The sequence below is a fragment of the Tubulanus polymorphus genome, chromosome 1 (assembly GCF_964204645.1).
Source record: "Tubulanus polymorphus chromosome 1, tnTubPoly1.2, whole genome shotgun sequence".
In the NCBI taxonomy this organism is placed as follows: Eukaryota; Metazoa; Nemertea; class Palaeonemertea; order Tubulaniformes; family Tubulanidae; genus Tubulanus; species Tubulanus polymorphus.
In genome coordinates, this window is record NC_134025.1 from 6509656 (window position 1) to 6536270 (window position 26615).

Here is a 26615-nt window from a genome sequence, read left to right on the forward strand (position 1 = left end):
TCTTTATTTGGAGCTAATCAAGTTGAATGACTTGTAGGTACTTAAATGTGACGTGAAAAGACAAGAGTATCTGTGCTATGTGCTGTGTGCTATTCGCAAACGCCAACTTAAGCCACTACATGAAGTCTCTGTAGTATTTTACAGCCGATAAAATAGTGACCATAAAAGCGTATTATGTCTCCAGTGGGTAGTTGATTGCCACTTTTACCGATAAGAAATGATCCACTCGGATGCTATCGAACACAGGTCAACTAACTTTTACATTATTGAAGTTAATGATGTTTTTGTATTACATGCGCATATGATGTGTTTGAGAAATGAAGAAAAACTGAAAACTTGAAAAGGTTTGTCTGTAACTTAGGGTAATCAGATGTAACAGTAACCGTAGCAGTAACTTGCACCCATATGCACCATGCACAGGGTCCGATTTCTTTATTCCTAGTACAGCCAGATGGCTGCACTGGATCCTTCATTACCATATAGCGCACTTAAAAATATATCGACTTATTACATTGTATGCATGGCTTATGCAAAAACAAATATATATACTACTATGTGTATGAAATGAAGAAAAAGTGAAAACTCTTTAACTCTTAAAGAATATTTGTTAGTAACTCAGGGTAATCAGACGTCTGATTACTGGACAGCGGTGCGATGACCTTGGACATGGACGCTTGACACAAATACATAACCAGTAGGTCGTCATTGAGTTAACAGTCGGAGCAATATCTCAGAGATTTAATTACGGACATCATCTTACGAATGCATCCCCGATGACAACCAGCGTACGACAACAACCACCGAACAGTCCAACGGATGATGAGCTGAACATTTGATATTAGAACTGGATCCACTAATGGAGAAACGTTGCTTGTAGTAGAACTGAATTCGGTTGGGGGCTGTTCATAAAACGTCTATAAAACTATGCAGGAGAGTGGTAAAAAATCCCTCTCACAGAAGCTTGAAAATTGGCAGTTTTGCCGATAACCATTTAGTGAATTCGTTTGACTGAGTATAAATATCTCAAACACTTAATACAGTACACTACAGACACTACGACATTTATAGCAATACGCATTGAATCCGGACAACGATGACATCATGAAATCTTGAATATAATCAGTTTGAACTCGACCGGGATGGATTTTTTGTCAAGATTGACACTAACTTTCTGTCGGTATGCGCATATTCAATGACTCTAGCGACTAACGCTGAATCGAGTTGGCACGCATCACGGATTCTGAACCACGCTCCTCGCGATCTAAAAACTTCTGTCATCAATTCAGTCGCGCAAATGCCAATATTTGAATACCTGTCGCAGTGCGGAATGTTTAAATTCCGGCGGTATCAAGAGAATTAAGAGCTAATCACACAGTAACCTGAAGTATCAAACCCTCCAGATAATTAGATCTTCACATGTTGATAATAACCTCAAATGACTTCAACGAAAAATGACAGAACAAGAAATCAAACTTTCCGAGGACTTTTATCTACCGGTACTTTCTTCTACCTTTCTGTTCTTTGCATCGCAAAGAAGGAATGGATTTGCTTGTTGCTATGGAAACAAATTACCTTATTAATAGATTAATGTAAATTATCGAATCACCATGATAACGTAAAGGTTAGAAAAAATGGGCTGATCTCTAGCATCTCAAGATTTCTTAGACACAAGGATCCATCGGAATACATAAGAAATCCTTTTTCAAATATGAAATACAGAAACTAAAGCTTTGTTACGTCAAAAAAATGTTTCAGATCTTAGAGCGAACTTTTCCCCCGAGAAGGCCTATATTTAGAGTCAGTCGTATTTGTTGATCTGGGAATGAACTATCAAGGTATTCGTTTAATGCCACAATCACGCAGCAAAAGCCATTTTGACCCGTCATTTCTTCCATATGTATCGATCGATCGACTCAGAAAGCCGATACCCATTCACAGGCCATATATAACATTACATGTCAACCGCATATTTTTAACGCTATCAAACATTCGCAGGCATTTGTCAGCTAACGTTTTAAACGAGCTTGAAGAAGTAGATATTCCTATTTACTTAATAAAAAAGAAACTGAAAGGTTCTATCATTGGGAAGAGCGATATTCAATAGGAAATAGAATCTTAAGAATGACATCGCAACGCGCGACCAATACAGCGCGAATAAAATCAATACATCGCTGAAAAACGAAAAACTCCAATAAATTTATTCCAAATAGTTTATAGCATGTTGAAATGTATTGAAGCGGTTTGATACATTTTGATCATTGCGTAACACTTTGCGCTAATTTTTTCGAGTTAAGTGATCAATTACCGAGATAATGGAGAAATCATGTTAGCTCCTGAGATAGATTAACGCAACTGCGCTCACAGTTCTAACTGGTCACTGCTGATGTCTAAGAAAATGCGTGCACTACATCAGAATAATACTATAGTAAGTATCATGCTTATACGAAATTCGTCTCTAAGTATTCAATACTCAGAAACGCTCAGCAACCATCAAACCCCTTTCAACGTTTGTTGCCTCTGATGTTAAATTGAAGACTGGTTCATTAGATCAGGGCTTATCACCAGATGTGGTGCATCAACGACATCACGGTCACTCGGTCAATATTCACCGGTTGATCGAAACTGCGGATGATAAACGACTGAAATAGGGCTCCTTGATACCGGCAACTGTTCAATCGACCAGCTACATACAGTCAAACTTCATTGCGACCAAGAAAAACACGGCGTTATAACAAATTTGTCATTGTCAAAGAATGGTATTTTCATTGAAGTTGGTGTAAAGTGTTATGACAGACGACCACTGCACTAGTATTAGCCAAAATATTGCTGTCTAAGTTGGGGTCAAATGTCAGGGGTCACCAGTGTTGTTGTAGAAACATAAAAACTGGGCTGGATATCAATACATATTCTATCTTTTTGATGATGATGATCAGGGCCCAGTTTCACGAAAAAGTTTAAGCCTAAAACAGTTAAGTTTGAATTGTTGTCCTCATTGTCGAAAACATGAAGTAACCAATGGCAATTACACCAAAAGTTTTAGGCTTAAACTTTTTCGTGAAACTGGGCCCGAGGTTAGACAATGTGTGTATGGATACATGAAAACATTAATGAGTATCGTTGTTTTATCATCAGGTGTTGTTAATGTTGCTGATACTCTTTTGTCAAACTTCTATAACTAAACAAAAATCAATTTCTAATCAATGAACACGAAGTTTCTGAATATTTGCCACCCATCAACTTCATCTCGGCGATCAAACAATGATTCTGAACAAACTCAATAAAATCGACAGTATTTCAGTTTATTTAATGTAATTAATGGTGTCTATTGTTGTCGGTTGTCGTGACGATGTATTATCGACCGCCCGGGTATGCGTTGTTTTCGTAGCACGATTGCGACGTTTACAGCCTATTGAACAATGACAAATTAATGAGATAATTTCATTAACGCGCCTGTATAGAGGTTTTCTGGTTGGAAGCGTTCGAGAGTCTTCCAACAACTAATCAAAATTCTTCATGTTGTTCCTGATACTACTTAATGCTGCTTGATGATTTTTTCTATATCCCAATTTATTTTTCTTCACCCCAATGACGTGCGAACTTGAGTACAGCAAATTTGGCACAACGATGGTGCTTTATGTGTAGTAACCTTAAAACTACTTTGGTCGATTGATAAAATGTGGTGCACAAGAACCTTAACATTTTCTATACTATATTCATATCTAATTACTAATAAGACAGACATGACTGAGAGCATTGTTGATTGCATATTCTCAGATAGCTGACAGATTGAATTAGCGACATCCCGACAAAGCGTTGTGGCACTGTCAACCCACCACAAACAGTTACAGTCATTAAATATCCACTGCGTAATAATCGATACGTGGCCAAGTAGAAACTCTTAATTATTCAACGGAGAAAACTTCTACTTCATTAGACGTCGTTCATTAAATAGTTAAACCTCTCAAATTTCCATCAAGACAAGATTCAATTAAGCGCCTGAATATAATTTCACCAAAATATCTTTAGTAGCCCAGTCAAGCACCTCTATTCCGTCGAGTTTTCTCCACTTCTAAAACTTGATGAATTCGTGTATTGACGCACATATCCGATGCTCGATGTAAAGCGATCTCACGACAAAATTTAACTTATTTTGCCATCGGTCGACAATCATATCAAGCCGATCGAATTACGAGCACGTAGGACGGATTAAAAGACATGAAATACGCAAAACGACGAGGGAAAAACTGATCAGGAAGAAATACCACCAACGATTGAATGTTCAAAATGATCGTCTTGGGGCTTTTGGATACAATACTTCTACTGTTCAAGTGGCTTAATGAAACTTGGTCGAATCCCCAAGTGGAATGGCAGAAATGGTTTCTATAATTACATACAAACTGATTATATCGGAAAATTCAAAGAGTCATTGAAAACACGGACAAGACTGCAGTATAACCGTTACGCAGTTAGTGTCGGCGCGTTAGAATAGAGCCTACGCTGAAACTAATTGAAAACCATTCGCGATCGAAAACATGCATAGAATTATCAAATTCATACACATGTTGCGGATCCCAGTTCTCTCACTGCATATGAATATGTAATTCTAATCAATATGTCTGCTGAAATGTTTAAAAAATTTTGTTTGGTAGTTGTTAACCGCAGCTTTTCAGCGACGGCGCCTGCTAAAAACGACGAGGCGTGGATACGACCACAACTGAAGCGTGTTAAATTTTCTAATATGAAAATCGCTCTCGGCTATGAACCGCTAACTAGCTACACGCGAATCTTTCACCGACGACACCAACAGACAACATCTCTGCGACCATAGATCGATAGACATTCGCGCAGACGCGAAGAATAAAACCCTTTGATGAAAATTCTGAGCAATTAGCGATGGTCAGTCAGTCAGTAGTAGAAGACAAAGGCGGACGAGCATTGTCCGTGACAAACCACATCCCGACTTAAGCGGCTTAATAGTTAATGAATCGGAGAATGGCGAGATAGCTTCAGCCGGTTGAAGTCCGTTCTGATCGTTACATTCATCCGGCGTATAATCAGATCTTACACTTAAATCAGCCCAGTTACCTCGGACTGGATGTCGTTCAATTATCACGATTGTTGAAGATTTGGGTAAGGGTATTTTCCCCGAGATATAAGACGGTATCTATCGTGAAACAAGTCCGACGGATACGTGCAGATATTGTATGTGCGGCGACTACCGTAGCAATTTCTGATCCGGTATCCTAGTAACGATACTATCTACGATACACGGCATTGTTATGAACAAATGCGATTATTATTGTCGTTATCATCGAGTGATAATATTATCAAATGGTTCTCGGTCAGAAACGGCAGAATATAACGATAACACGCACACATCCGCTGAATCTTACCACCTAAGCAAACAGGTGCTGAATGTATATCGCGCCTCATTGACATGCGTCGTATAAGTACACGGTACATGGCTTGGAGAAGTTACAACATACTTCACATCAAACGAGTGTCTTTTTCTCTCGCCGCCGTCATCAAGTATGTTTGAAGCAGCGTTTGATCATGTTTACTAACTCGATGCTGTTCGGTTCTCCAGTTGATAGTATTTCTCTTACGATCTACGGCGCAATATTGCGTAGCTGACACCGTTCGCTCGCGTTCCAGGCCCCGATACAATATTGATTTTGATAAATGACGGGGGGGATGTAAAAAGCTTTATTCGTTGTCAGTTGGAATTGGATTTCTTAGCTGTGATCAGTGTTCCATTGATGTTGAAGCTCACCACCGTTGTCGAATACTCTTAACATCTCCAGATATAAGTCCGTTGGTTAGATATCACCTTGGAGATCACTACCAGCGATTCTAAAATTTTGCCCTGAAAAATCTATTTTTCAACATTTCAACAGCACATTTCATTTTATATTTACAGATTTACGGACCATGGATAAGAATATAAATTCACAACCGGGAAGTTGAAAAACGTTCCAAAAACAAAATGTACGACGACGTTCCACTAGAAGGCAGCGGCTTCAATGGTGGAGGTGGCAGCGGGGATGGAGGGGTGTTGCAGACGCAATTACAGATAATGCTGAACTATTCTCGGAACAATTCACGCTGGGGTCAAGTAGGATCTAAAACGACCGAATCGGCGATACTGATCGTCGTGGCTAGTGTCGGAATGGTCGGTAATTTAGCGATCGTTATCACCATTCTCGTACTGCACGACCTGCGAAAAACATCCAGCGCTTTTCTATTCCACCACTGCATACTGGACTTCATAAAATCGACGTACTGCCTGCCGTTCGCTTTCAGTATAATCACCGAACAGGAACCGATGTTCTGCAACGTTCTCGGCGGATCGTTTATCATATTCGTGACGACGACCGCGTTCAATCTGCTGGCGATGGTCATGAACGAAGCGTATCAATTCGCCGATATGAACCTCGGCATCAAAGACTCGGCGAATTTTTGCTGCGTCGTCTTCGGAATATCGACGATCTGGTTCACGAGTTTGATTCTGAATCTCGGCGTCGCGTTCATTCCCGGCAGTCCCAGTTTTGTCAAAGGCGTTGGACACTGCGTGTTCGTGTACGGGGACACGCGCAACTACGTGCTACACATTCTATGGATAATTCTCGTGTCGTTCGCGGTGGCGCTGACGGTCATGTATTTGCGGAAGCTGCACCGCGAGATCAAAATGAACTCGTATTACCGCCTGTCGACGCTGATCCGCGCGACCGTGTCGATTGATCCGCGCGGTTCACCGGCACAAACGCCCGACGATCACGCCGAAAAAATTCTCATTAAAAAAATCGAAAGTTATAGCCTGCGACGCGTCTACGTTATAATGACCATGACTTTATTGTTTGTATTGTTTTGGTATCCTTTATTTATGTTAACCGTTGTGGACCCGAATTTCACGACGTCGCCGCACGGCTACCGAATATTAACGATGTTCGCGTGCAGCAACGCCGCATTGTCGCCATTCCTGTTCATATGCCTTGTCAAGAAGAACTGTTGTTGCCGACCAGACTTTCCCGATATGAACGATTTAGAAACGACAGAAATACCGCGTGAACACAGCTCGCAGTTATCGATCGAGAGCATCGGACACGCGCCGAATCGAAGGTTAATGATGAACGAACAAAACTCGGGCATTTATAACGAATTCTTCGCTCGTAGCGTCGACAGTCACCACAGTCGGGATTATCTGTACGAACGACCGCAAGCTCACAGCAGCAGTACAGAGGTTGGTTACACCGTTCCCAGACCACCGCAACGTAGAAACAAGCCATCTCCTAAACTTCGCACCGATAGACAAAAGTCACCCCAACCGGGTCCTCCTCGCCACACCAATGATAACAACTATTCTCCTCAAAATCGTCGAACGACAAATGTGCCCAATAGTTTATGGCTATCTTCTACAACACTATAATAGATCATATGAAGACTAGCTTTTTATTCCTAACACAAGGAAATGGGGCCCAGAACTCAGGTTTAAACTCCACGAAAATGCAGCGTTCTTAAACGCATAATAACCAACAACACGATGACATTTGACGATCTAGCAAAAATGTCATCCAGGTTCGAATATGCCTTTTCATATTGTCTACCGAACATTCAATGGAAAATAAAAAGCCATGGCAGGATTTTATACTTGACAAAAGAGGTTAATCCGATATCCTCCATCAAGAAATAAGCTCCTGAAATCCATTCTATAGATTACTGTTGTATCAGACCATTATCTTGGTACTTCAGGTTGAGTGCAGCTATCTCTTTCTCCCTCTCAAATATATAATGGACAAGAGATGTACGCTATTGTAACTCCCCTAAAAAATCATGACACACTTCAACTTCACATAGAGAGTAGTCCTCGTTATAAAGAGCCTGTGATGTTCTATAGTCTTTCATTTACTTCCTCTAGCATATCCTTTGATTCTTCAAATCAGTACTGCATTTGAAACATACCAGCCCTTGGGCCAATCTGATGGCATCGACATTTCAAGGAAGCAAATTTATGGACAGATACAGCGTAAATTCGATTGATATCTCTGATTTGTAAATTTATCATGTATGCAGATCATTAAACATCATCAATCAACATGCTTAATCTCTGTTGGGATTTCTGGCTGCTATAATTTATCATGCATGCATTAATTCAATTTACGCACCTATATAAATTGGTCAATGTCAAAGCAAACTGATATTAGTACCATATAAAGTAGGGTTTCCTAAACACTTAGAGGCAATAATCATTCCCTCAGCCAAGCAGAAGCCTGAACACTACCAGGGGCTACCTCTGGCCAAATGAAACCATCTTACTTCCGAAATTTACTCAGAACTTGAAATTTAGTTCTTATCATCTTGATGAATTTTAGGTGTGATAAACTAAAACATATACATGCACAGGCTACATGATTGACTGAGCAGAGATGTTTCATTGGATTAGCAGCAGAAGTTTTGGATTTCTGACAACAACAACAACAACAACACGAACAAGACGGTGAAAATATGTCATCACCATAAAAACTGATTACTTCATTAGTTCCTTGGAAAGGTAACAAGATTACACAGGACTATAGATTTTGGCTCGCCAAAACTAAACGTTTGAATGACTAGAATGAATGATAATCAAACCTGACTAATTTCTCTTTGCATAGAGGATTATAGTATAGCGTGAACTAACAGATACTGTAAATTAGCATAATGTGTTTAATATTTTTTCTCATTTAGATTAATAATTTAATTTGCTGTTAGATGTTTAAAACAAGGCTGTACATGAAAATCTATCATCATAGCCATAATAAAATCATCACGCGTGACATTTTCATCAATCGTTGAAATTAAATCATTTTGAGGATAAAGAGAGATTTAGCGCAGTTATGAGGGCTTATGTCTAATCCATTGGTTCTTGAATGCCACTACCTATTGGCATAAATGCAGCTCGCTAATACTCTAGGATCAAATGCGGAAATTGGCATAATCTTCGATACAACACTGAACATCCTTCGCAGATAATACCAGTAGGAACTATACTTTGCTCATATCAATTGTATTGAAGAAATCTGAGGAAAACATGTAATCCTGGGCAATAAAATAACACCAATGCACAGAATCAATAAAACATCATTTCCCAGCGTGTGAAGTGGTGATCTGGACTCCTATGGTATGTATAAATTGTGGTCTCACCACTTAGCTGCTTCGTAAATGCTTGACATGTCACCGAGAAGCTCTTATTTTCTCCGGCAGTGAATCGTTGTCAGCTTTACAACGAAATTAGTTTTCTCATGGTTTCGGCATTGATCGGATATACATGCTGAGCTCGACGACTGGCTCTGTCCAGTTTACTTTTCCCATCTGACAACTAGCAAACGATGTAAATGTGATCGATGGTCATAGACGCAAGATCTTCTGAGTGCCGACGATTTGAAAACACTTGAACCCATCTACTCGCCTGCAGAACTAGGTCAATGATCAAATTTCCAAATCATCAATTTGCATATATAAAAATCTTTCAACATAAAGATATACCATAGTAAATCATGTTTCATGAATTCAAAAAGAAAATCTTTTCTGTTCTTTCGGCTAATGAAGGAAAGCTTTCCGCATTTAATGCAGCCAAATGAGAAACTTAAAGGGCCTACATCTTTTATGGCCATGATTTAATATAATCCGAACCTAACTGTGACCAAATCGATCGACAACAGCACTTCATTAGATAAGGCCTTGACCTTCGACTAGCGGCCTGATTGATCAAATTTCGAGTGTTTCTTGTCGATGATTTGTAATTTTCTAATGATGCGGTGACCCGTTCATAATACAAGATCGGATCAATAAATAGATTCCAATCATTTTGCACATATCGGATTTAATGCTTTAGGCCGCATGTGAAAGAATATGAAGATTCGTGTTTCAAGTTACTACATCAAAAAAACGAAACAATTTCAAGGGAATGGTGCAACAATTTTCATCAAGCGATCACTATAATTTCCATAAATCAGCCCTTGGCAACGCAGTAGTATTATCGCCGGGACAATTTGCGGTAGCTGATTTCTTGTTTCTTAACAACATCGATAATCTTGCTCAAGCCATCATTTCGCATTCTCCCAAATTGTTTCTGGTGTGGATTATATTGATTTTACACCTAATTCGTATTCTATTTGAGTTGCCATGTATTTGACAGCAGCAATTTTTAGAAATTTGGTCGTTTTGAATCGCACGGTCAATCAAGATCAGTTGATAATGCATTCAATTTCAGATCAATTTTACAGCTAGCTGCGATACAGAATACAAAGCAGATGATCTCATATAAAACCTCGACTATTCACACAAATCACCCAAAGAGCAGAACCCATTTCAACAATTCAGAGTTCAAGCAACGGTTATTCTCTTATGGTGCTTTCAACGGTTAGTTTGTCTCAATGAACTATGGATAAATTGTCTCACTTATCAATGCAGCATAACATTTTATAAAATGTGCGGTAGAAATCTATGATACCAGTTATAACACGTAAAATCAACATCTACAACTTCACCATCTATCAACGAAACCTTGAATAAAACAAACAGCAGTGAATGAGAAATGGTGCGACATACCTGTTCAAATCCACCCAACATCTCAGTAGTATCCATTGAGCTGTTCATAGGTAATACTTGAAGTTTATGACCAGTTAAATTCGCCAACATATGTACCAGTGATGTTTTACCACTAGACTGAGGTCCAAGCTACAAAAACATTGATTTATGAATATTCATTACCAGCTCAATTTGTCGAGATTCAAACTTGAAACAAACATCTTATGAGTGATTTCACATCTTGTTTGAGACATGCATTAACAAATGAGCCGAACAGAAAAATCTATCCATCAACTCACTAATATAGCCATCCAGTTCATATCCATACATTTCATCAAGGCTTCCATTGGTGCCAAACTATGATGCAACAATTTCAGATTGACATCAGACATGCAGTCACCCCCGGGACAGCGAGGTAAGAATGAATGGCCGACTTGAATGAGGTCAGTCGTTACAGAAAATACGTCTTTATGTGTGTACATAGCTGCATCCTTGAATACATTCTGAAATGCTTCGACAACCTGTAAAATAAAGAGAATTCTATCTGAATACATGACTGAAAAGGAAGCCACTAAAAACTGACCAAATAGCAACAATGACTTAACATAGGTTTAGCCATGAGCAAAATGCGATATGTTATACCTTTGATTTATCATCACTGGATCGAAGGCGATCTCTGTAGATAAGACCTGCGTATTCTCCAGGGTTCCAGGTGTCAGCATTCTGCATGTACATTCATAAATAACATTCAGAATACTAAATATCATCAGTTTTAAATCGAGAAATTGATAATTCAAAGAAAGTACCTGATAAGTAATGAGAAGATCACACCAACGTAAAATATCTCTGATGTTGAATTCCCATGGACTGCCTTTTTGTCCCCACTGACATTGCACCATTGTCTCCTCATAAACCTTCATATACATAAATAACCACGAGAAAAATGAACTCTTGTATCAGTTAAAGTCACAAGACAAGCATGAATTTTAAATAAGCACGAACCTTGTTGTTGAAGTCTACCATATTAGCAGTCACATCAGTGGGTAACATTGGATATAATGATGATATAATGAAAAGCTGGTCATCTCTAGACAAGGGCTCAATGAATACCTAGAACAATTCATAAGAAACAAATATTCAGCCCCCAAAGCATCCAAATCAGTTCATAGTTACAGTAAGGGATTTGTATTTTACCTGTGTAAATCTATTGAGGAATGATTTTGGCAGGCCTTTCCTTCCACCTCCCTGAATAAGTGGATTCTGACACGCAAATAAGCGAGTTTTATCTCTTTGTATCTGGAACGTCATGCCAAGTTCTGGGATGTAAACCTCGGCACGATGATCTAAACAAGCATTCAAACCTTCCAACACTGACTGTGAAGCCAGATTCAACTAAAATTTCATAAGTCAAAATATATATAAAGTGTATATATTACAAGCTGGGTATTAAACAGAACAAAATTTCGTGATACTGACCTCGTCTAAGACAATCCAGTGCCCAGCTTTGAGGGCTTGTAAGAATGGACCATCTCTCCAGGCGAACTGGCCACCTTCACCACCTTCAACAGGTAAATCTGCTCCAAACAAATCACTTACATCCTACGGAAGTGAGAGATTGAAATCTAGAAAGTACGGCCTGAGAGAGCAGAACATTTAAAGATATCACTACATCAATTCAACTTACAGTTTGATCAGACAGATTAATTCGCACTAATTCATGACCAACAGCTCGAGCTAAAGCAGATACAAGACTAGTTTTGCCCACGCCAGGTGATCCTTCTAGTAAAATTGGACGATTTAGTTGTAAAGCACGTAGTAATCTTTGACAGTTCAGTGATGTTGTTGGAGCCTGGACTGCATAGTTTTCATTCATATTTCCAGGTTTAGGTCCTATAGAGAAAATGAAAACATCCAAATATGAAAAATGATTCTTTATTGGTTTCCGTTGACGTAGATATAAATCTGTCCTCACCTTTAGGTACACTGAATGGATAAATGCTGAAGTGTGTGTCTTGTACCTGAACGTCCAGTTTGCCAGGTGTCAGAAAATCATAATACACACCAGTCATGGATTTTATTTGGTTCATCAGAAATCTGAGACAAGATTTCCTCACAGACTCCACTGACTGAGAAGCCGTTGACTGACCAGTAGCGAGACCATCGATGAATACCATACATGCTCCGTGAATATAGGCTAAACCTGGTTCTAGTTGCACATTATCTGTATCCATAGAATCAGCATTTGATACGGTATGGGAAGAGACATTGATGAAGTTTACCCATGAAAGAAGATCTCTAATACTAACTACACACCTACAAAAACAAGCACATCACATTCAGATTATTTTCATACAATAATTCAAAGTTCGAGGTCCATAAAATTGAGAAATAACAAACCTTTTCCCCAGGTCATTATTCGTGAACCAGTGAACGAATTCGAGTATCGCTTTCCCAATTCCTGAAGTTCCATCTTCCTGATTACACAAATGTATACCAGGTTTTAGATTATGTTCAATAATCTGTAAAAGGTCGGTTTGATCACGAGTCTGAGGACACCAGATTTCAGTGAATCTATTACGTAAGGCTGGAGATAACTATAAAGATAGATAATGAAAATATACAATGAGAAATACATATCCATTTCATAAAGAAATCAACTAAAGCTGAATAATCTTTTTATACCTCCTTCTTGCCATAATCACCACCGGGATTCATTGTAGCTAACAGACGGAATTTTTCATGAGCTACAATCTGCTCCACATCGCCATCAGTTACTTCAATCCCCGTGTCACCTTTTTCAGCGAGCAAGAGTGTTCGCTCCGGTTCTAGGACACTATTCAAACGTTCGAGGACCGAATCGTCGGCCAACGAGATCTCATCCACCAAAAGAATTGATCCTTCTTTCATCGCGACAATAAGTGGTCCATCATTCCATTCAAATAGTTTATGACTTTCTTCACCATCCTAGAGAAAATATATATAATGGGAGTCAGTATTTGTGCGAGCATGTTTGAACTTTCTATGTTTTATTATGCACATGAATGATAATATCACCTGATCAGAGTGATGTCTAACAGGTCTCAAACCGCCTAGGAAATCAGAACCTTCCGTGTGTAAATGACAGTTTATTGTGTACAATGTCTGTTTATTGTCTGCCGCGAATATTTGACAAACTGTTGTCTTGCCACAACTAGAAAATAAACACGTGGCAAGTCATTACTGAGTGAATATAGATGAAGAAAACATATCGATTTAAGACAAGAGAATTTTTACATAACATACCCGGTTTCTCCGACCAGCAAAACTGGTTCACCAAATTTCAAAGCTTGTCCGACCATTGTTGCAAGCCGTCTCATACTAAATGTCCATACAACATGTTCGAAACCAGCTGGTGGCGCCTTGAAGATGGCAGTGCTCAAAACCTGATCCATGCTTTCACTTTCCGATGAAAACAAGTGAAGTGGATTGACAGTGCGTTTAAGGTGCTTTTTGAACACCTCTTGGATAACAATAGTCTCATCAGAGTTTCGGCACCTTCCAGCTAGAAGCATGTATCCTGTTGAATTCATAAAAACATAACAAAGTTATTGATGAACCTTTGATAATTCAAATATCCTTTACAACGAAATACGCAATGAAATTCTCAAATTACCATGATCAGCAAGGTATTGATCCCAATCAAAGTATTTTTGATGAGAGCCGGCTGTTGCCTGTCGGTATCGTTCAGCCCATCGGAACAAATCTCTCAGTGTTATGAATCCTTGTTTGCCGGCAAACACTCCCGATGTCTTCCGTCTTGCTTGTAAATCTAACATAACCGCGACCAGTTTCTTGCAATAAGACGCAGGCATCTGACATCGTTGCTGAAGAATTGTTTGCAGTTCTGCGCTTGGGATGTCATCAAAGTGAAGTTCAACGAAACGATTGCGGAAAGCTCGCGATAATACCTAGAAAATCAGACACGGTACATTCTTCAACACAACCGACAACGAACACATCATGTTCTTTAATGTAGAATTTATCTTACCTTACGTCCACCATAAAGTCCAGGAGGATTTTGTGTGGCAAACAACATGAACCGTGAATGAGCTTTCACCGTCTCTTGAGTTTCCGGTATGAACAATTCTCTGTTATCATCCAACAACTGAAATCACAAGCACACACTCAATAAATATACCCTAAGTAAACAGGTGAACATAGGATTCATTAAAGCCAACTGAACTTACCCTATTTAGTGCTTCTAATACATCAGTTGGCGCCAGATTCAATTCATCTAAGATAACCCAATATCCTTTCCTCATTGCGTCAACTAGCACACCTTTAAAACAATCAGCATTTACCAACAGTTTATTTATAAAGCTTTACAGTTAGTACAAGCAGTGCAGTACAAAACACATAGCTTTTAAAAAAAGTTACTCTTTGTTTACTCTTACCTTCTTTGAACTGTAATTTTCCATGTTGATCAGCTGCGTAACATCCAACATATTCCTGTAAATCTGTATGTTCATGATTATTGATACGCACGCAATGGTTCCCAGACGACTGCGCTAACCAGTTTATCAGACTGGTTTTACCAACTGATGTTTCTCCTTGCAACAACACCGGATGTCTTCTGCAAATTCGATAACATTCATATTGTCAATATCAACAACATTCTTTAATACTTGGTGAAATTGAAAGAGATCTCTAGACTTACCCAGCAGAAACTACACGACAAACATCCCGCAGGTTTGCACGAACAGATGGAGTTAGAACATAGTCACTGGAGGTATTAGGCTCCTTATCTCCTACACTGATCCAATATCCTTCAAATTTCAAGTATTTCCCACCACTAGAAGGTTCCGGTAGTGGTTGCTTCAAGATACTTTTTATGCTTGCTTTGCTACCAATGATATTGTGCAAAATTAACTGTTCCACAATTGGATGAGAGGCGCGATCTAACTGTGTAAGAAAACTAAAACAGAAGCCCTGAAATTAGAAAGTCACAAGGTATGAAACAATCATAACTCACATATAATCATCTTGACATTTTAGGATTGTTTACAAGAGGACAATGAAGAAATGTTCAGGATTTTCAAAATTTTACCTCATACAATGATCGTGGTATACTTCCATACATATTAGAAGCAGCTTGTCGCAGTGCTCGACATAGAGTACGCAGACTGTAGTGAGGTCTGTGTCCAGTGCAATCAAGTAGTTTATTTGCAGCGGCTTCACGAACAGCAAAATAAAACTTCACAATCCCATCGACCTGAGAAACTGTCAATGCTAATCCTTGCAGGTAATCACTGACTAGAATTCGAAGATCTTGATTATCAGTGAGTTCATCAACAAATATTTCGGTAAACCTGTAAAAAAGACATCATTTTGTATTTTAGAAATTGAAGACATTTGAGTAATGTTTTCACAAATATACCACAATCAATATTATAGACCTATTTCTTATTCCAGGTGGCAGATCTTTTTTGCCAACATCAGTAGCAGGATTCATACAAGCAAACAATCGGAAATCAGGATGACGAACTATCGGTTTTGTATCTCTATAACAAATTAGAAATGAACAATATTAGATGACATAAATAAGAAGAGTTAAAGACAAGTTTGAAACCTTAATTTCAAAGCAATCTATGAACTAATAAGTCCGACCACAAGTAAACAAGCAAAAGCAAATCATGAGAATTTACCCCCTTTCCAGTAATACAATTGAACCTATTGTACTCTCTAACAATCCTCCTAAACATTCCAGTGTTTCAGCAGATGCCAGGTTTATTTCATCAAGTAACACCCAATCACCGGCTTTCAATGCCTTCACTAACGTTCCCTGAAAACAGTCATTCACAGTTTACAGAAGATCAAGTTGAATTACAGGGGTAATATTCAATCTGAAGAAATCATTTTGATGTTTTGTACCTCCATAAACATGAAAGCCAATGCACTTTCAGCATACTTCACTTGAAGTTGTAAATGTTTGATTTTGTCCAGAATTTCAGACCATTGATTGTTTAATACTGCATCTAGAAGACAGAATTGTCACAACCGCAAATAAGATTGAATCGGTAGCATACTTATGAATTTCGAACAAAATAAACCACAGGACCATAAGACACTGCAAGAACGCTTGTTAGTTATCTATGCTTTAAATCTTTAAGTTCCAAAGAAATTATGTTACCCTCATGTGAGTTAACCGTAGAGGCTAATACATTCACATCGCAGCGCAAGTAGCACACACATATAAGTACACTAAAACTGATCATGCTTAATAAAGCAACTAACCTCCTTTATATTTCTCAACTGCAATTTTAGATGGATGTTCTATAAGCTTCAACAAATCAGACCATCTCTTCTTACTAAAACATTGCTGTAATTACATAAGGAAAAGGATTAATGCTTTAAGATCGATATCAATATCAATGAAAATTTCTTCTTATTCTTCATCATCACTTTTATTTATGTCTTCACCTGTATGTGACTTAAGAATTTTGCATTTTGTTTCCTGGAGAAATGATTGAGGAATGCCATTTCAAACATCTCACGAACCGGAGCAACCATGTGTCTCATATCAACTGGACGATACCTACAAATTTTGTCATGAGAAATCATTACAGTATACATGTATTGCACTTTTCAGACCCTAGAGGTAAAGAGTTACTAGGTATACTTACCCTCCGAGTAAGTCAGTACTATCGCTTTGTTGATTCATATTTATCACATGTAATTTGTGTCCACATTGATCAGACAAATACTGGACTAAAGATGTTTTACCAGTTCCAGTTTCTCCTACTAGTAATACTGGCTCCATATTCTGTACACTCACTGCCACTTTCTCTAATAGATTACATGCTTGGCAAGTATATGAGAATTTCGCCATTCTCTTCCTGTAATGAAAGTACGATTTCAAACGAAAGACTACATCATAAAGACTGCAAGCTATGTTATGATTTAGGACATGTACCTTTTCAGAACTGCATGTTCAGATTGTTTTCGAATGACTGTACCACGACCTATAGTGAGGTGGTTGCTAGTTATTTCAATGCTTGGTTTATAGTATTTGCAATAAAATTCTGCCTGCAATGATGCAATTTACAAAATTTAAATTTTGAATCAGCAAAAATTATACCGTAACTTTATTAAATATGGCGAGAATATCTCATACCTTAGCTTTAAGAACATTCATTTTCACAGTCATAGCAGTTGCTAAAGCAATACGTTTGTCATAATCGCGTAAACAACAACAGAAACAATCTATTGCTTCCTGATATACGACATGCGAAGATGTACTAACATCAAAATCAACTGCGATTCGACTACACCATTTCATTAGATCTCTAAAAAGAAAGAAAAAATTACCGAACCATGTTAGTTGTCAAAAACATATATTTGTATATCATTTTGAGACTAACTGATGGTTTTATAGAAGTAGCAATAAAACAAGACAACATTGATTAATTACCTAGTTGACAGTAAACGTCCATCATGGATCAGAAACTGACCAACTGAACTGTCCTCATCATTTCTATCCATTGCGTCACTTGATAATTCATGTTTACCAGCAGATAACATGAAATATATATCTAACAGTCTACCACAGACAGTCGCTAATGCTGGATACTTTGTTTCGATTACCTAAAATCATCATTCAATATCTTAATATCAATACACAAACAAGGCAGTTTCAAGAATCTGAAAATGTTCTTTTGATATGAAGTACCTTCTGCAATTCAGTACGAGCTAATGGCTCAACGGTAATAGGTGTCATCAATCGACTTAACATGTTACAATTTGATGATTGTTGTTTGTACCATCCTTCTGAACTTCCAAGTAACCTAAATATGAAGGCAAGTATTTTGATAAGTCAAATAACGTGATTAAACTGATTTATTTGCAAATACAAAAAAGGATGAAATATTTACCTTTGAGTGAGAAATAGTTGAAAACCGGGATGAGCTTTAATCTCTCCATGTCCTGGAACTGACAGGGTTGAATTCTCTAAAATCGGCAATAATATCGACACAACATCCATTGGCGCATAATCTATATCCTCCAGTAATAGCCATCTTCCTTCAGTAAGGGCTACAGTTAATGCTCCTGGTTGCCATACGAACTCTCCCGGGATATCTGTACACCTATACGTACCAAGCAATGCCTGCAAAAAGACAATTTTTGTCCAGTTATGCAACATAAATAATCCATCATCAAACCATAAATGAAGCAACCAATACCTTGCTATCAGTTTGATCACCGAGTTGAACTTTCATCAAATACTGTGAATCATCTCGCCCGGTTTTCTTGGCAAGATGTTCGACAAGGGCAGTTTTTCCACATCCAACAGGTCCTTGCAGTAACACACCTCGCCCTGACGCCACAGCCAATGCTAAACTACGTAAATTGCGTTGTGTAGATGGAACACAAATCAAATCTTCAAATACAACCTGAAAATAGACATCTTATTATTCACTGACCAACTAATTTTATTCTAACGGAGACAAATTTTATCATATAATCAGATTTTATGGAAAGAACTATCTTTTCAGGCAGAGTCAATGTGGTTTAAACCTTATGTTACCTTGCTGTTGTTGTTGTTGATTTTTGGAAGTAATATTCCACAAATGGAAACAATTTCAGGTGAAAGATCAGTACTGACGATAGTACGGATAGTATGTGTTTGAGTTTCTGCAGCATTATCATTCTCTGGTTGTTTCGCATTTGTTAACAGCATAGCCTTGTCATGATTGAACGCAGATTCACTGTGATACCTGAAAATAGATCACCAAGACATTTTATTCACACCAGGTACAAGTTAATGAACATCAGAACTCAAAATATAACAAATCATCTCTGTGAAATTAAATATATTGATTAAAATGGTCCCATTTTAACAGAAAGAACTTACTTTATCATGAGTCTTTCAACTTCACATTTTGGCTCAATTGCGCTGTAAGCAAATTTCTGGAATTGGGCATCGGTCAGACCAGTTATGATACCAATACATTGAATGCAAAACCTAAGTAAGAAATGTTTCCATTAGAAACAAGTACAGGAATTATGAAAGACAAGAAATCTTATAAGATGACAAATAATTCAAACAATGCAGATCAGATCTTACCATCTTGTCTCTAAATCGTTATTTTTCAGAAAGTCTAGCAATTCACTCCAGTCCCAATGGGCAAGGAGTGACTGCCTGAGAGGTGCAATGCATAAACAGTAGTAGACTGCTTTAACCAGGGCACATGAGGATGGCTTCGTATTACAAAATTCTGTCTGTCTTTTACCCTTTAGAAACGATAATAACAAATCCAAATTTCAGCAAAACATTCATTTGGCCTACATCCATTGTTAAGCATTTGGGATTGATTTTCAAAAATAAAACTACACATTCATCTAAAATTAAGGAAGAATTATTGAGTTTTAAGTACCCCAAATATGACTTTACCTTCTTAGCTTTTTTGCGAACTGGTTCACCACTGTCATTAGATGTGTCATCACTGGTAAAAAATGGAGATTTCAATTGGAAATATCCTAAGCTGAATCTGAAAAACATTTCAAACGTCATTTATACAGCCTATAAAACAGTTTGTATTACACAGTGTAGGGCTGGCTTCTTTCAAAGATCAGTTTACATTTTAATATCTCACCTGATTGCATCAGGACAAATATTCAGCACCTTGCTCAATGCAATGGATAAATGCTGATACTGCAGATGAGTCCTTGCATATGTTTTTGTTCTGTGAAGTACTTCCAGTAAAACTGGGCGGAATGCATGACAAATATCTATAGTACAATTACTATCGAAGAACAGCTGTGCCGCTACATCAAGCACTAAATTACGGTCCCGAACGGTCCATATCTGCAAATAAAGGTTTATATGTGCACAACGTTTTAACTATAAACCTAGACCTAACCCACTACCATCTGGACGTGTTAGACCTGTACCCTCTGGTCTGGGCCTGGACCCTACAGCCCTACCCTCTGGACCCTTATGGCTGATTTTCTGCAGTTGACCCCTGAAATCCTGCAGTTGTAAAAGCCACTATTTAGTTTATTTTTCACTAAATCCCAGAGTTGGAAATGATGCACATCACCCCCTCTCCCTAACAGTCAGGAACACTTTCCAAAAACGGCTTATTCTGCCAATTTCGGCGTTTTCCGCCAATTACGGCAGAATCAGCCGTTTATGGATCACTCAGTTTTGAAACTTTCACAGTCGTTTATGGCTTAATCCAGCCAGTTTCAGCTCACTAAGTTTCGAGCTTTGCTTTAAAGTTTTTTGCGCACTTCCGGTTCAATTAGCGCATGTTGCCGATGACGTCATAATCTCGAGCAGACGATAAGCTTTCATATGACGCTAGGATGGAAATTTTTGAGCTAGGTAAAGTGGTCAAATTTACGTTTTTCTAAATGATTACGTCATATGAAGCCCAAAAACTCCGGGAAAACTCTCAAAACTACTACAGCATGAAACAAGTTTATTAATCATGATTTTTGTTAAAAATAAATTTGGGAACTAGTTTTAAAAACTATTATAAAGTTTTCAAGTAAACGTTGCCATGGGTACACATAAAAACATTCGCCATTTCTGGCGTATTCCGCCGTTTTTGGCGTAGTTAGTTTTATAATCATAAACTATTAAGCCATTATTGGCAGTCCACTTGTTATATATGAGGATTCCCCCACCCACTTAGACGTTTCCCCTAGTGTCTACACAGTACTTTTTTCGGAATAAAATAATTAATTTGCTGAGGTGAACGGATGTGTAAATATAATATGTTAAAAATAAAATTATTATTATTATAATTATCATTCTCATAAGACAAATCAATCATGGATGTATAAACTAGTGTATCAAAAATCTAGTTTTAAGTTTTGCCCATGGTCTTATCTTGCCTAATAAAGCATAGAATGGTTGAGGGATATATTGGACTGCATATGATGTTGGTTAATTGAAGGTAATTAACATCTTCGATGCCTCCAAGCTAATTGATGGATTCTTGTGATGGATAGTGATTGAATGAATTGGTGGCCGATGACGTTACAACTCAAAATCGATACAGCTGTATCTAGACTCATTTCAAAATACAACAAACATTTTGGGATACATGTATGTATATATTTATTTCATAGAATACAGGTATACAGAAAGAACAGAATTCAAATACATTTGCCATCGGAAATCCATACATTTATATTTAATTCTTTCTTGAAGCCTGGAACGGATCAATGAGATTAATTTTTCGGCGCAAATATACAAATGTATGCCAGCAGAAAAGCGATGATGTCATAATAGGGACTCCCATCGAACTAAGCATTATAAATAGCACCTGTAAAACTATCTAAGCTAAAAACGCCGTTTCTGGCGATGTAGTTTTAAAAACTGTAACAGCTGAAAACGGCGGAAATGGCGTTTTTTAAGAACAAGCCAAAAATGGCAGAAAACGCCGATTTCGGCTAAATTGGCAGAAGCAGTTTAAAACTGAGTAATCCATAAATGGCTGATTCTGCCGTTATTGGCGGAAAACGCCGAAATTGGCAGAATAAGCCGTTTTTGGAAAGTGTTCCTGACTGCCTAATAAAATTAAATATTGCATTAAATCTTGCCCAGTTGGAGTCATAAATCTCCCAAATTCAAGATGAATTGTCCCTTTCATTTATAAAAAGGCTGTCTAGTAACGCCCTTCTTAACCTTATATACTGTTTGATCAAAAATGTGTCATTAATTAATTTTCCAACAAGGTAGTTTAAAAGTAACAGAAAACCCGGAAGTAAATTACCTGCTTCGATAGGAAGTCTTTAAACCTTTCACCACACGTTTTATTTTGACGGCAGACGCTTTCTAATGATTGCGATATATTTGCTGTTAAATCATCCATAGTATTTACGGTACAAACTATATGACATCATATAAACATATATATTTCTACGTCTGCGTAAAAGTTTGTTTATATTCTACACGTGGGTCTGGGACATACGAGTTTCATGGGACGGCGGGCACACTGAACGGACTAATGGAACGGACGATAATTACTGCTCTGCGCACGGTCTGACCACAGGGACTTGTATTTGAAGTTTGGGGGTGAACTGTAATTTAGATCATCCAGTATCCCTGGTACTATATACAGTGCTGATTTAAGCCGATAATTTTCTCGGAATCTGACCCACATGTCGGTAAATAGTTTGTCGACTACCATGGCATAGAACCTCAACGACTTTGGCAAGTGAGTATCATGTTAGTTCACATTTTCCCCGCTTTCGTAATACATAGAGGCAGCACTAGACGGTCGACATTAATTTCTCGCTACTGTGACAGGCGATTGTTATAATAGCCGGCCGCTAATGCTTTATTCAATGAAATTATTCTCTTAATAAATACTTTAATAAAGCCACTTTTTATGATTCCAATTTATTCTTTCCGATTTGATTTTGATGTAAAATATATTAAATCATGTGTACAGGGCCAGTCTGTCCATGATTGGCATCCTCCCTCTGCAGGGACTCGAACCTGATGGCATCGCTACACTCAGCCGTGGCAATCTCGATGCCATCAGGTTCGAATCCCTGCCGGGGGAGGATGATGATTGGATGGTTGACCATGGACCACGGACGTATAAACTAGATTACATCAATGATTTTACAAATCATGACGAGCAGTCACAATGTGTAGCATGGGCACAAATTCACTGATAAGTGCTACTTTTTTCCGAACCAACAGTGCTGAAAAGCGCTTACTTTTGCTATTACAAGCCATGCATTGTTGGGTAGAATTAGATGTTATGAATTTAACTGATGATGATGTTTTAGATCTGGATTCAGCATACAAAATCAAACACAACAAAACAAACACACTCATAGTTCATATTTACACTGATTGACCTTTAATTCATAGTCTTCTGTACAATAATACACAACCAAAACACATAAGAGAAGATTTAGATTCAGACAGACTATTATTTGTAATAGTAGTAAGATGGATATCGAGGTGGAACACTTGTCAGTTTCGGTGGATAAAATGGCAGAAATAATGTCAATGCTTGCTCTCCACCCTTTACAACAAGATACGGAAGAACTGACTGTCTATTTTTTACTTTATTTACTATATGTAATGTCTGATGCATAGAGAAAGACATACATCTCATCTGGTAGTTTAATGACAAATAACTGAAAAAGCTCTAATCTTGACAATGGAATTATTGAGTATGGACATGGTACAATCTTGGAGAATTGCTCCAAGGTACAATGTACTGATCAAATCAGTGTTCCTCGAGCAATCAGTAACTAAATTGTCTTCCAGTGCTGGTTGTTCTACAGACAAGATTTAAATTCAAAGATTGGCCTATTAACTATTAAGGCAGGATTTTTTATGCCAAATTTTGTACCTTTGACTGTGGATCTAGGCATTCGATTACAAATTTTATCACACACCCATCTAATATTACAGAAATAACCAAACTTGCATACTTAAATTAATTTCCAAGTTTCCTTTTCATGCCTATATTGAACGAGCCAGCCAGTTAGTTTCACATATTAAACAGTATCCACAACTAACTGAAGTTAAACTACATATTGTTATATTATTTCCTTTTTGTAGGGACAGTACAACAGGAATACACCATACATATGCATTTCATTATATCCTGTTGTCAATTGAAGTTGATCCACATCTATCCACTTGATGATTTTTCAATGAATGATGACAATTTTCTAGAGTGCGATGTAAATTATCTGATATATTTATTCATTTATATATCTATTTATTTATGTAGAATATCAATTATTGTTATCAGTATTATCATTACATATCAACGCCTAACCATGGGTATTTACAAAATGATTTCGACATATTTGCAACTGTCTCCTGTCATTGCTGACAAGAAATTCAATGAAGCAGATAACAGGAGACAGCTACAATTAATGAATCTTATCCCTCTACTGTTAGTATACACAAGTCAAGTATCTAAAACATCAAATCCAGCCAAGACGCCAACCAGTTTTAAAAGTGTCATTCAACTATGTGTACATAAATGTGACAAAACTCTAAAAGTCAAACCTGTGCAATTTGTAAGCCAAGAAAATGTATTTGATGACAGTAAAATTCTCTCAACGATTTGTTTTAAAGATAGAGCAGAAATGACATGTCCATAGAAGCAGTTGAGATGATGATGAATTATATACAAATGTATGAAAAGAGAAATTGGAGAGAGATAGTGACAGCCAGAGATAGAGTCCTTGGAAATTATCAAAGAGAAATAAAGTGAACAAAAGCGTATTAGAGGCGATACATACAGAAAGCCCCTATTATAAGAATCTCATCAAGCCTTACATGTGTTGCTTCTTAGAAATAGCGATGTGTAAATGAGCGAATGTGTCAATTAATGCTGGTGTGCAACCGTATAAATCTACATAATGCCTACTAACACTTCCTTGAGTCTCGAGAATCACATTATCATCAATATAGATAAGTCAGTGTACCTATCATAGATTTAAAAGACTAGATATACACATATATTTGTTTTGACACTCTTGGCATTATACTCAAATAAATGATACAAGTAAAAGACTGTGAAGAGCTGACTAGTAGAACTTTCTGATTGTGGCAATTCATTTGACTGCCAAAGTTTGGCCATATAGTTTGACACTTCAAGCACTTTGATGAATTAAAATACTTTTTAATCAATGAGAAGTGGCTTAAAAATGAAATTATTCCAAAAGTCTTAAGAAATAGTTTCATTTTCAATGATTTTTGCCATATGATTTAAAAATGCAGTAATTCATGTCAGAAATTAGGTTTTAAGAAGAGGGTGTGGGAAAGTGGAGTCAGTATCGAAATATACATAACGGTATGTAAATTATCAACAGCTAGGAAATATATATATACAGATGTCTATATCTATATTCTGAATACACAAAGGAAATACAGGTATTCAGGATGCAAACAGTTACAATTCATACACAAATCATGTACATCGTGTGCTGATTAACATATGTACGATCTTATAACACAGAACAAAATTAACTCAACAAGACAGAGAAACTGAACTCCAGAATGAATATATCTTTCCTCTCTCGGAGAAGATTCCATTTTCATTTGAAAACTGCTTTCTTGGATACTGATAGGGTTTATCGATGGCTCAGCTCAATGTATCATATCAATAACAATTAATTTTACATAACAAACAACATATCAAACAACAACACACATTGAAAGTCTATCACATTCTATTTGTGTACACACTACCGCAATATTCGTGGCAGCCTTGGCTAAACTATAAAAAATACAAAAATAACAAAAAAAACCGATTCAGTTTTTCTTGGCAACATGAAATTAACTCGCAACTTGGGCCTCAGTTTGTACCTACATATAGCATAACACATAGTGATTGAAATTCTAGGGCCCAGTTTCGAAGATTGGTAGCGCTTTTAACATTTTTCATTTACTTCCACGGCTTCTCATTATTATGGTACCTTGGTAGTTAGCTCCAATGCTTTATATTTAACCCCGATTTTGGTAGCATTTTCACCCCGAAATTAACTAAATCTTCAAAATGGTCTCAATTTGCCAGATTGGGTTGACTGAATAAAGACTTCAAACCTTAGTAAGATTATTTGACTGTCTTTATGGTATTTCCCTCTTTATATTTCCAAGTTCAAACATGGATTTAGCAGCATTTCAACCACAGTGCTGTGATAAACCTTCCCGTAATGCCAATATTTGTAACAACATTCATTATTGTAACAATTCAAACACACAAACCTATACAGATGATTTATACAAAATAATATTTAATAAATAATAGTTAATTGTGTTAACAAATGATGATGACAGCAGACTTGCAACAGGGAAAGATCACCACCAGGAAGACTCGCAGCTCTGTTCATTTTTTTCAGATTTCCAGAAAATTCTAACGCAAGAGAATAGCAATAAGCAGTTAGTTTTTACAAGGCAATAATAATCATTTCAAAAGGATCATTTTAATCCAGATTTTGTTTGAATATGGCCAGTCTTTGAATCCGCTGAAATAAACGTGGAATAGAGTTTAAATCCAAAACAAGATGAATTT

At 37.4% G+C, this 26615-nt stretch overlaps 3 protein-coding genes across 3 annotated transcripts; 1 reads left to right on the forward strand and 2 right to left on the reverse strand.

The window, feature by feature from the left end:
- The first annotated feature begins 5986 nt into the window (after positions 1 to 5986).
- On the forward strand, positions 5987 to 7426 carry LOC141915545 (trace amine-associated receptor 4-like). The gene is made up of 2 exons (XM_074807112.1): positions 5987 to 7252; positions 7316 to 7426. The coding sequence occupies exons 1-2, from the start codon at positions 5987 to 5989 to the stop codon at positions 7424 to 7426; spliced, it is 1377 nt and encodes a 458-aa protein (XP_074663213.1).
- Positions 7427 to 10458: 3032 nt separating this feature from the next.
- LOC141915547 (midasin-like) lies at positions 10459 to 19195 on the reverse strand. The gene is made up of 30 exons (XM_074807114.1): positions 19130 to 19195; positions 18786 to 18995; positions 18477 to 18709; positions 18275 to 18389; positions 18017 to 18189; positions 17026 to 17140; positions 16840 to 16924; positions 16477 to 16580; positions 16251 to 16387; positions 16002 to 16106; positions 15653 to 15914; positions 15263 to 15534; positions 15000 to 15178; positions 14793 to 14884; positions 14594 to 14710; positions 14219 to 14513; positions 13849 to 14122; positions 13621 to 13756; positions 13249 to 13530; positions 12964 to 13160; positions 12539 to 12879; positions 12251 to 12456; positions 12043 to 12165; positions 11761 to 11958; positions 11569 to 11676; positions 11373 to 11480; positions 11209 to 11289; positions 10866 to 11087; positions 10588 to 10716; positions 10459 to 10542 (listed from the first exon to the last, which is right to left on the reverse strand). The coding sequence occupies exons 2-30, from the start codon at positions 18819 to 18821 to the stop codon at positions 10459 to 10461; spliced, it is 4809 nt and encodes a 1602-aa protein (XP_074663215.1). The 5' UTR covers positions 18822 to 18995; positions 19130 to 19195.
- A 112-nt stretch (positions 19196 to 19307) lies between these two features.
- On the reverse strand, positions 19308 to 23061 carry LOC141915554 (midasin-like). The gene is made up of 4 exons (XM_074807130.1): positions 22332 to 23061; positions 20199 to 20410; positions 19997 to 20093; positions 19308 to 19319 (listed from the first exon to the last, which is right to left on the reverse strand). Exons 1-4 carry the CDS (start codon positions 22428 to 22430, stop codon positions 19308 to 19310), a joined length of 420 nt encoding a protein of 139 aa, XP_074663231.1. The 5' UTR covers positions 22431 to 23061.
- Between the last annotated feature and the right edge of the window lie 3554 nt (positions 23062 to 26615).

What these genes read in the sequence shown, in the direction of transcription:
- LOC141915554 (XM_074807130.1), bottom strand. Translation starts at nt 22,430, where the DNA reads ATGGATGATTTAACAGCAAATATATCGCAATCATTAGAAAGCGTCTGC. An exon ending in AAGACTTCCTATCGAAGCAG is followed by an intron (nt 20,411 to 22,331) that starts GTAATTTACTTC and finishes CTTTATTTGCAG; the next exon opens with ATATGGACCGTTCGGGACCG. An exon ending in ATTTGTCCTGATGCAATCAG is followed by an intron (nt 20,094 to 20,198) that starts GTGAGATATTAA and finishes AATGTTTTTCAG; the next exon opens with ATTCAGCTTAGGATATTTCC.
- LOC141915545 (XM_074807112.1), top strand. Translation starts at nt 5,987, where the DNA reads ATGTACGACGACGTTCCACTAGAAGGCAGCGGCTTCAATGGTGGAGGT. An exon ending in GTACAGAGGTTGGTTACACC is followed by an intron (nt 7,253 to 7,315) that starts GTTCCCAGACCA and finishes GATAGACAAAAG; the next exon opens with TCACCCCAACCGGGTCCTCC.
- LOC141915547 (XM_074807114.1), bottom strand. Translation starts at nt 18,821, where the DNA reads ATGAAAGTTCAACTCGGTGATCAAACTGATAGCAAG. An exon ending in CAACTATTTCTCACTCAAAG is followed by an intron (nt 18,390 to 18,476) that starts GTAAATATTTCA and finishes CTTCATATTTAG; the next exon opens with GTTACTTGGAAGTTCAGAAG. An exon ending in TGTTGGGTGGATTTGAACAG is followed by an intron (nt 10,543 to 10,587) that starts GTATGTCGCACC and finishes GTTTTATTCAAG; the next exon opens with GTTTCGTTGATAGATGGTGA.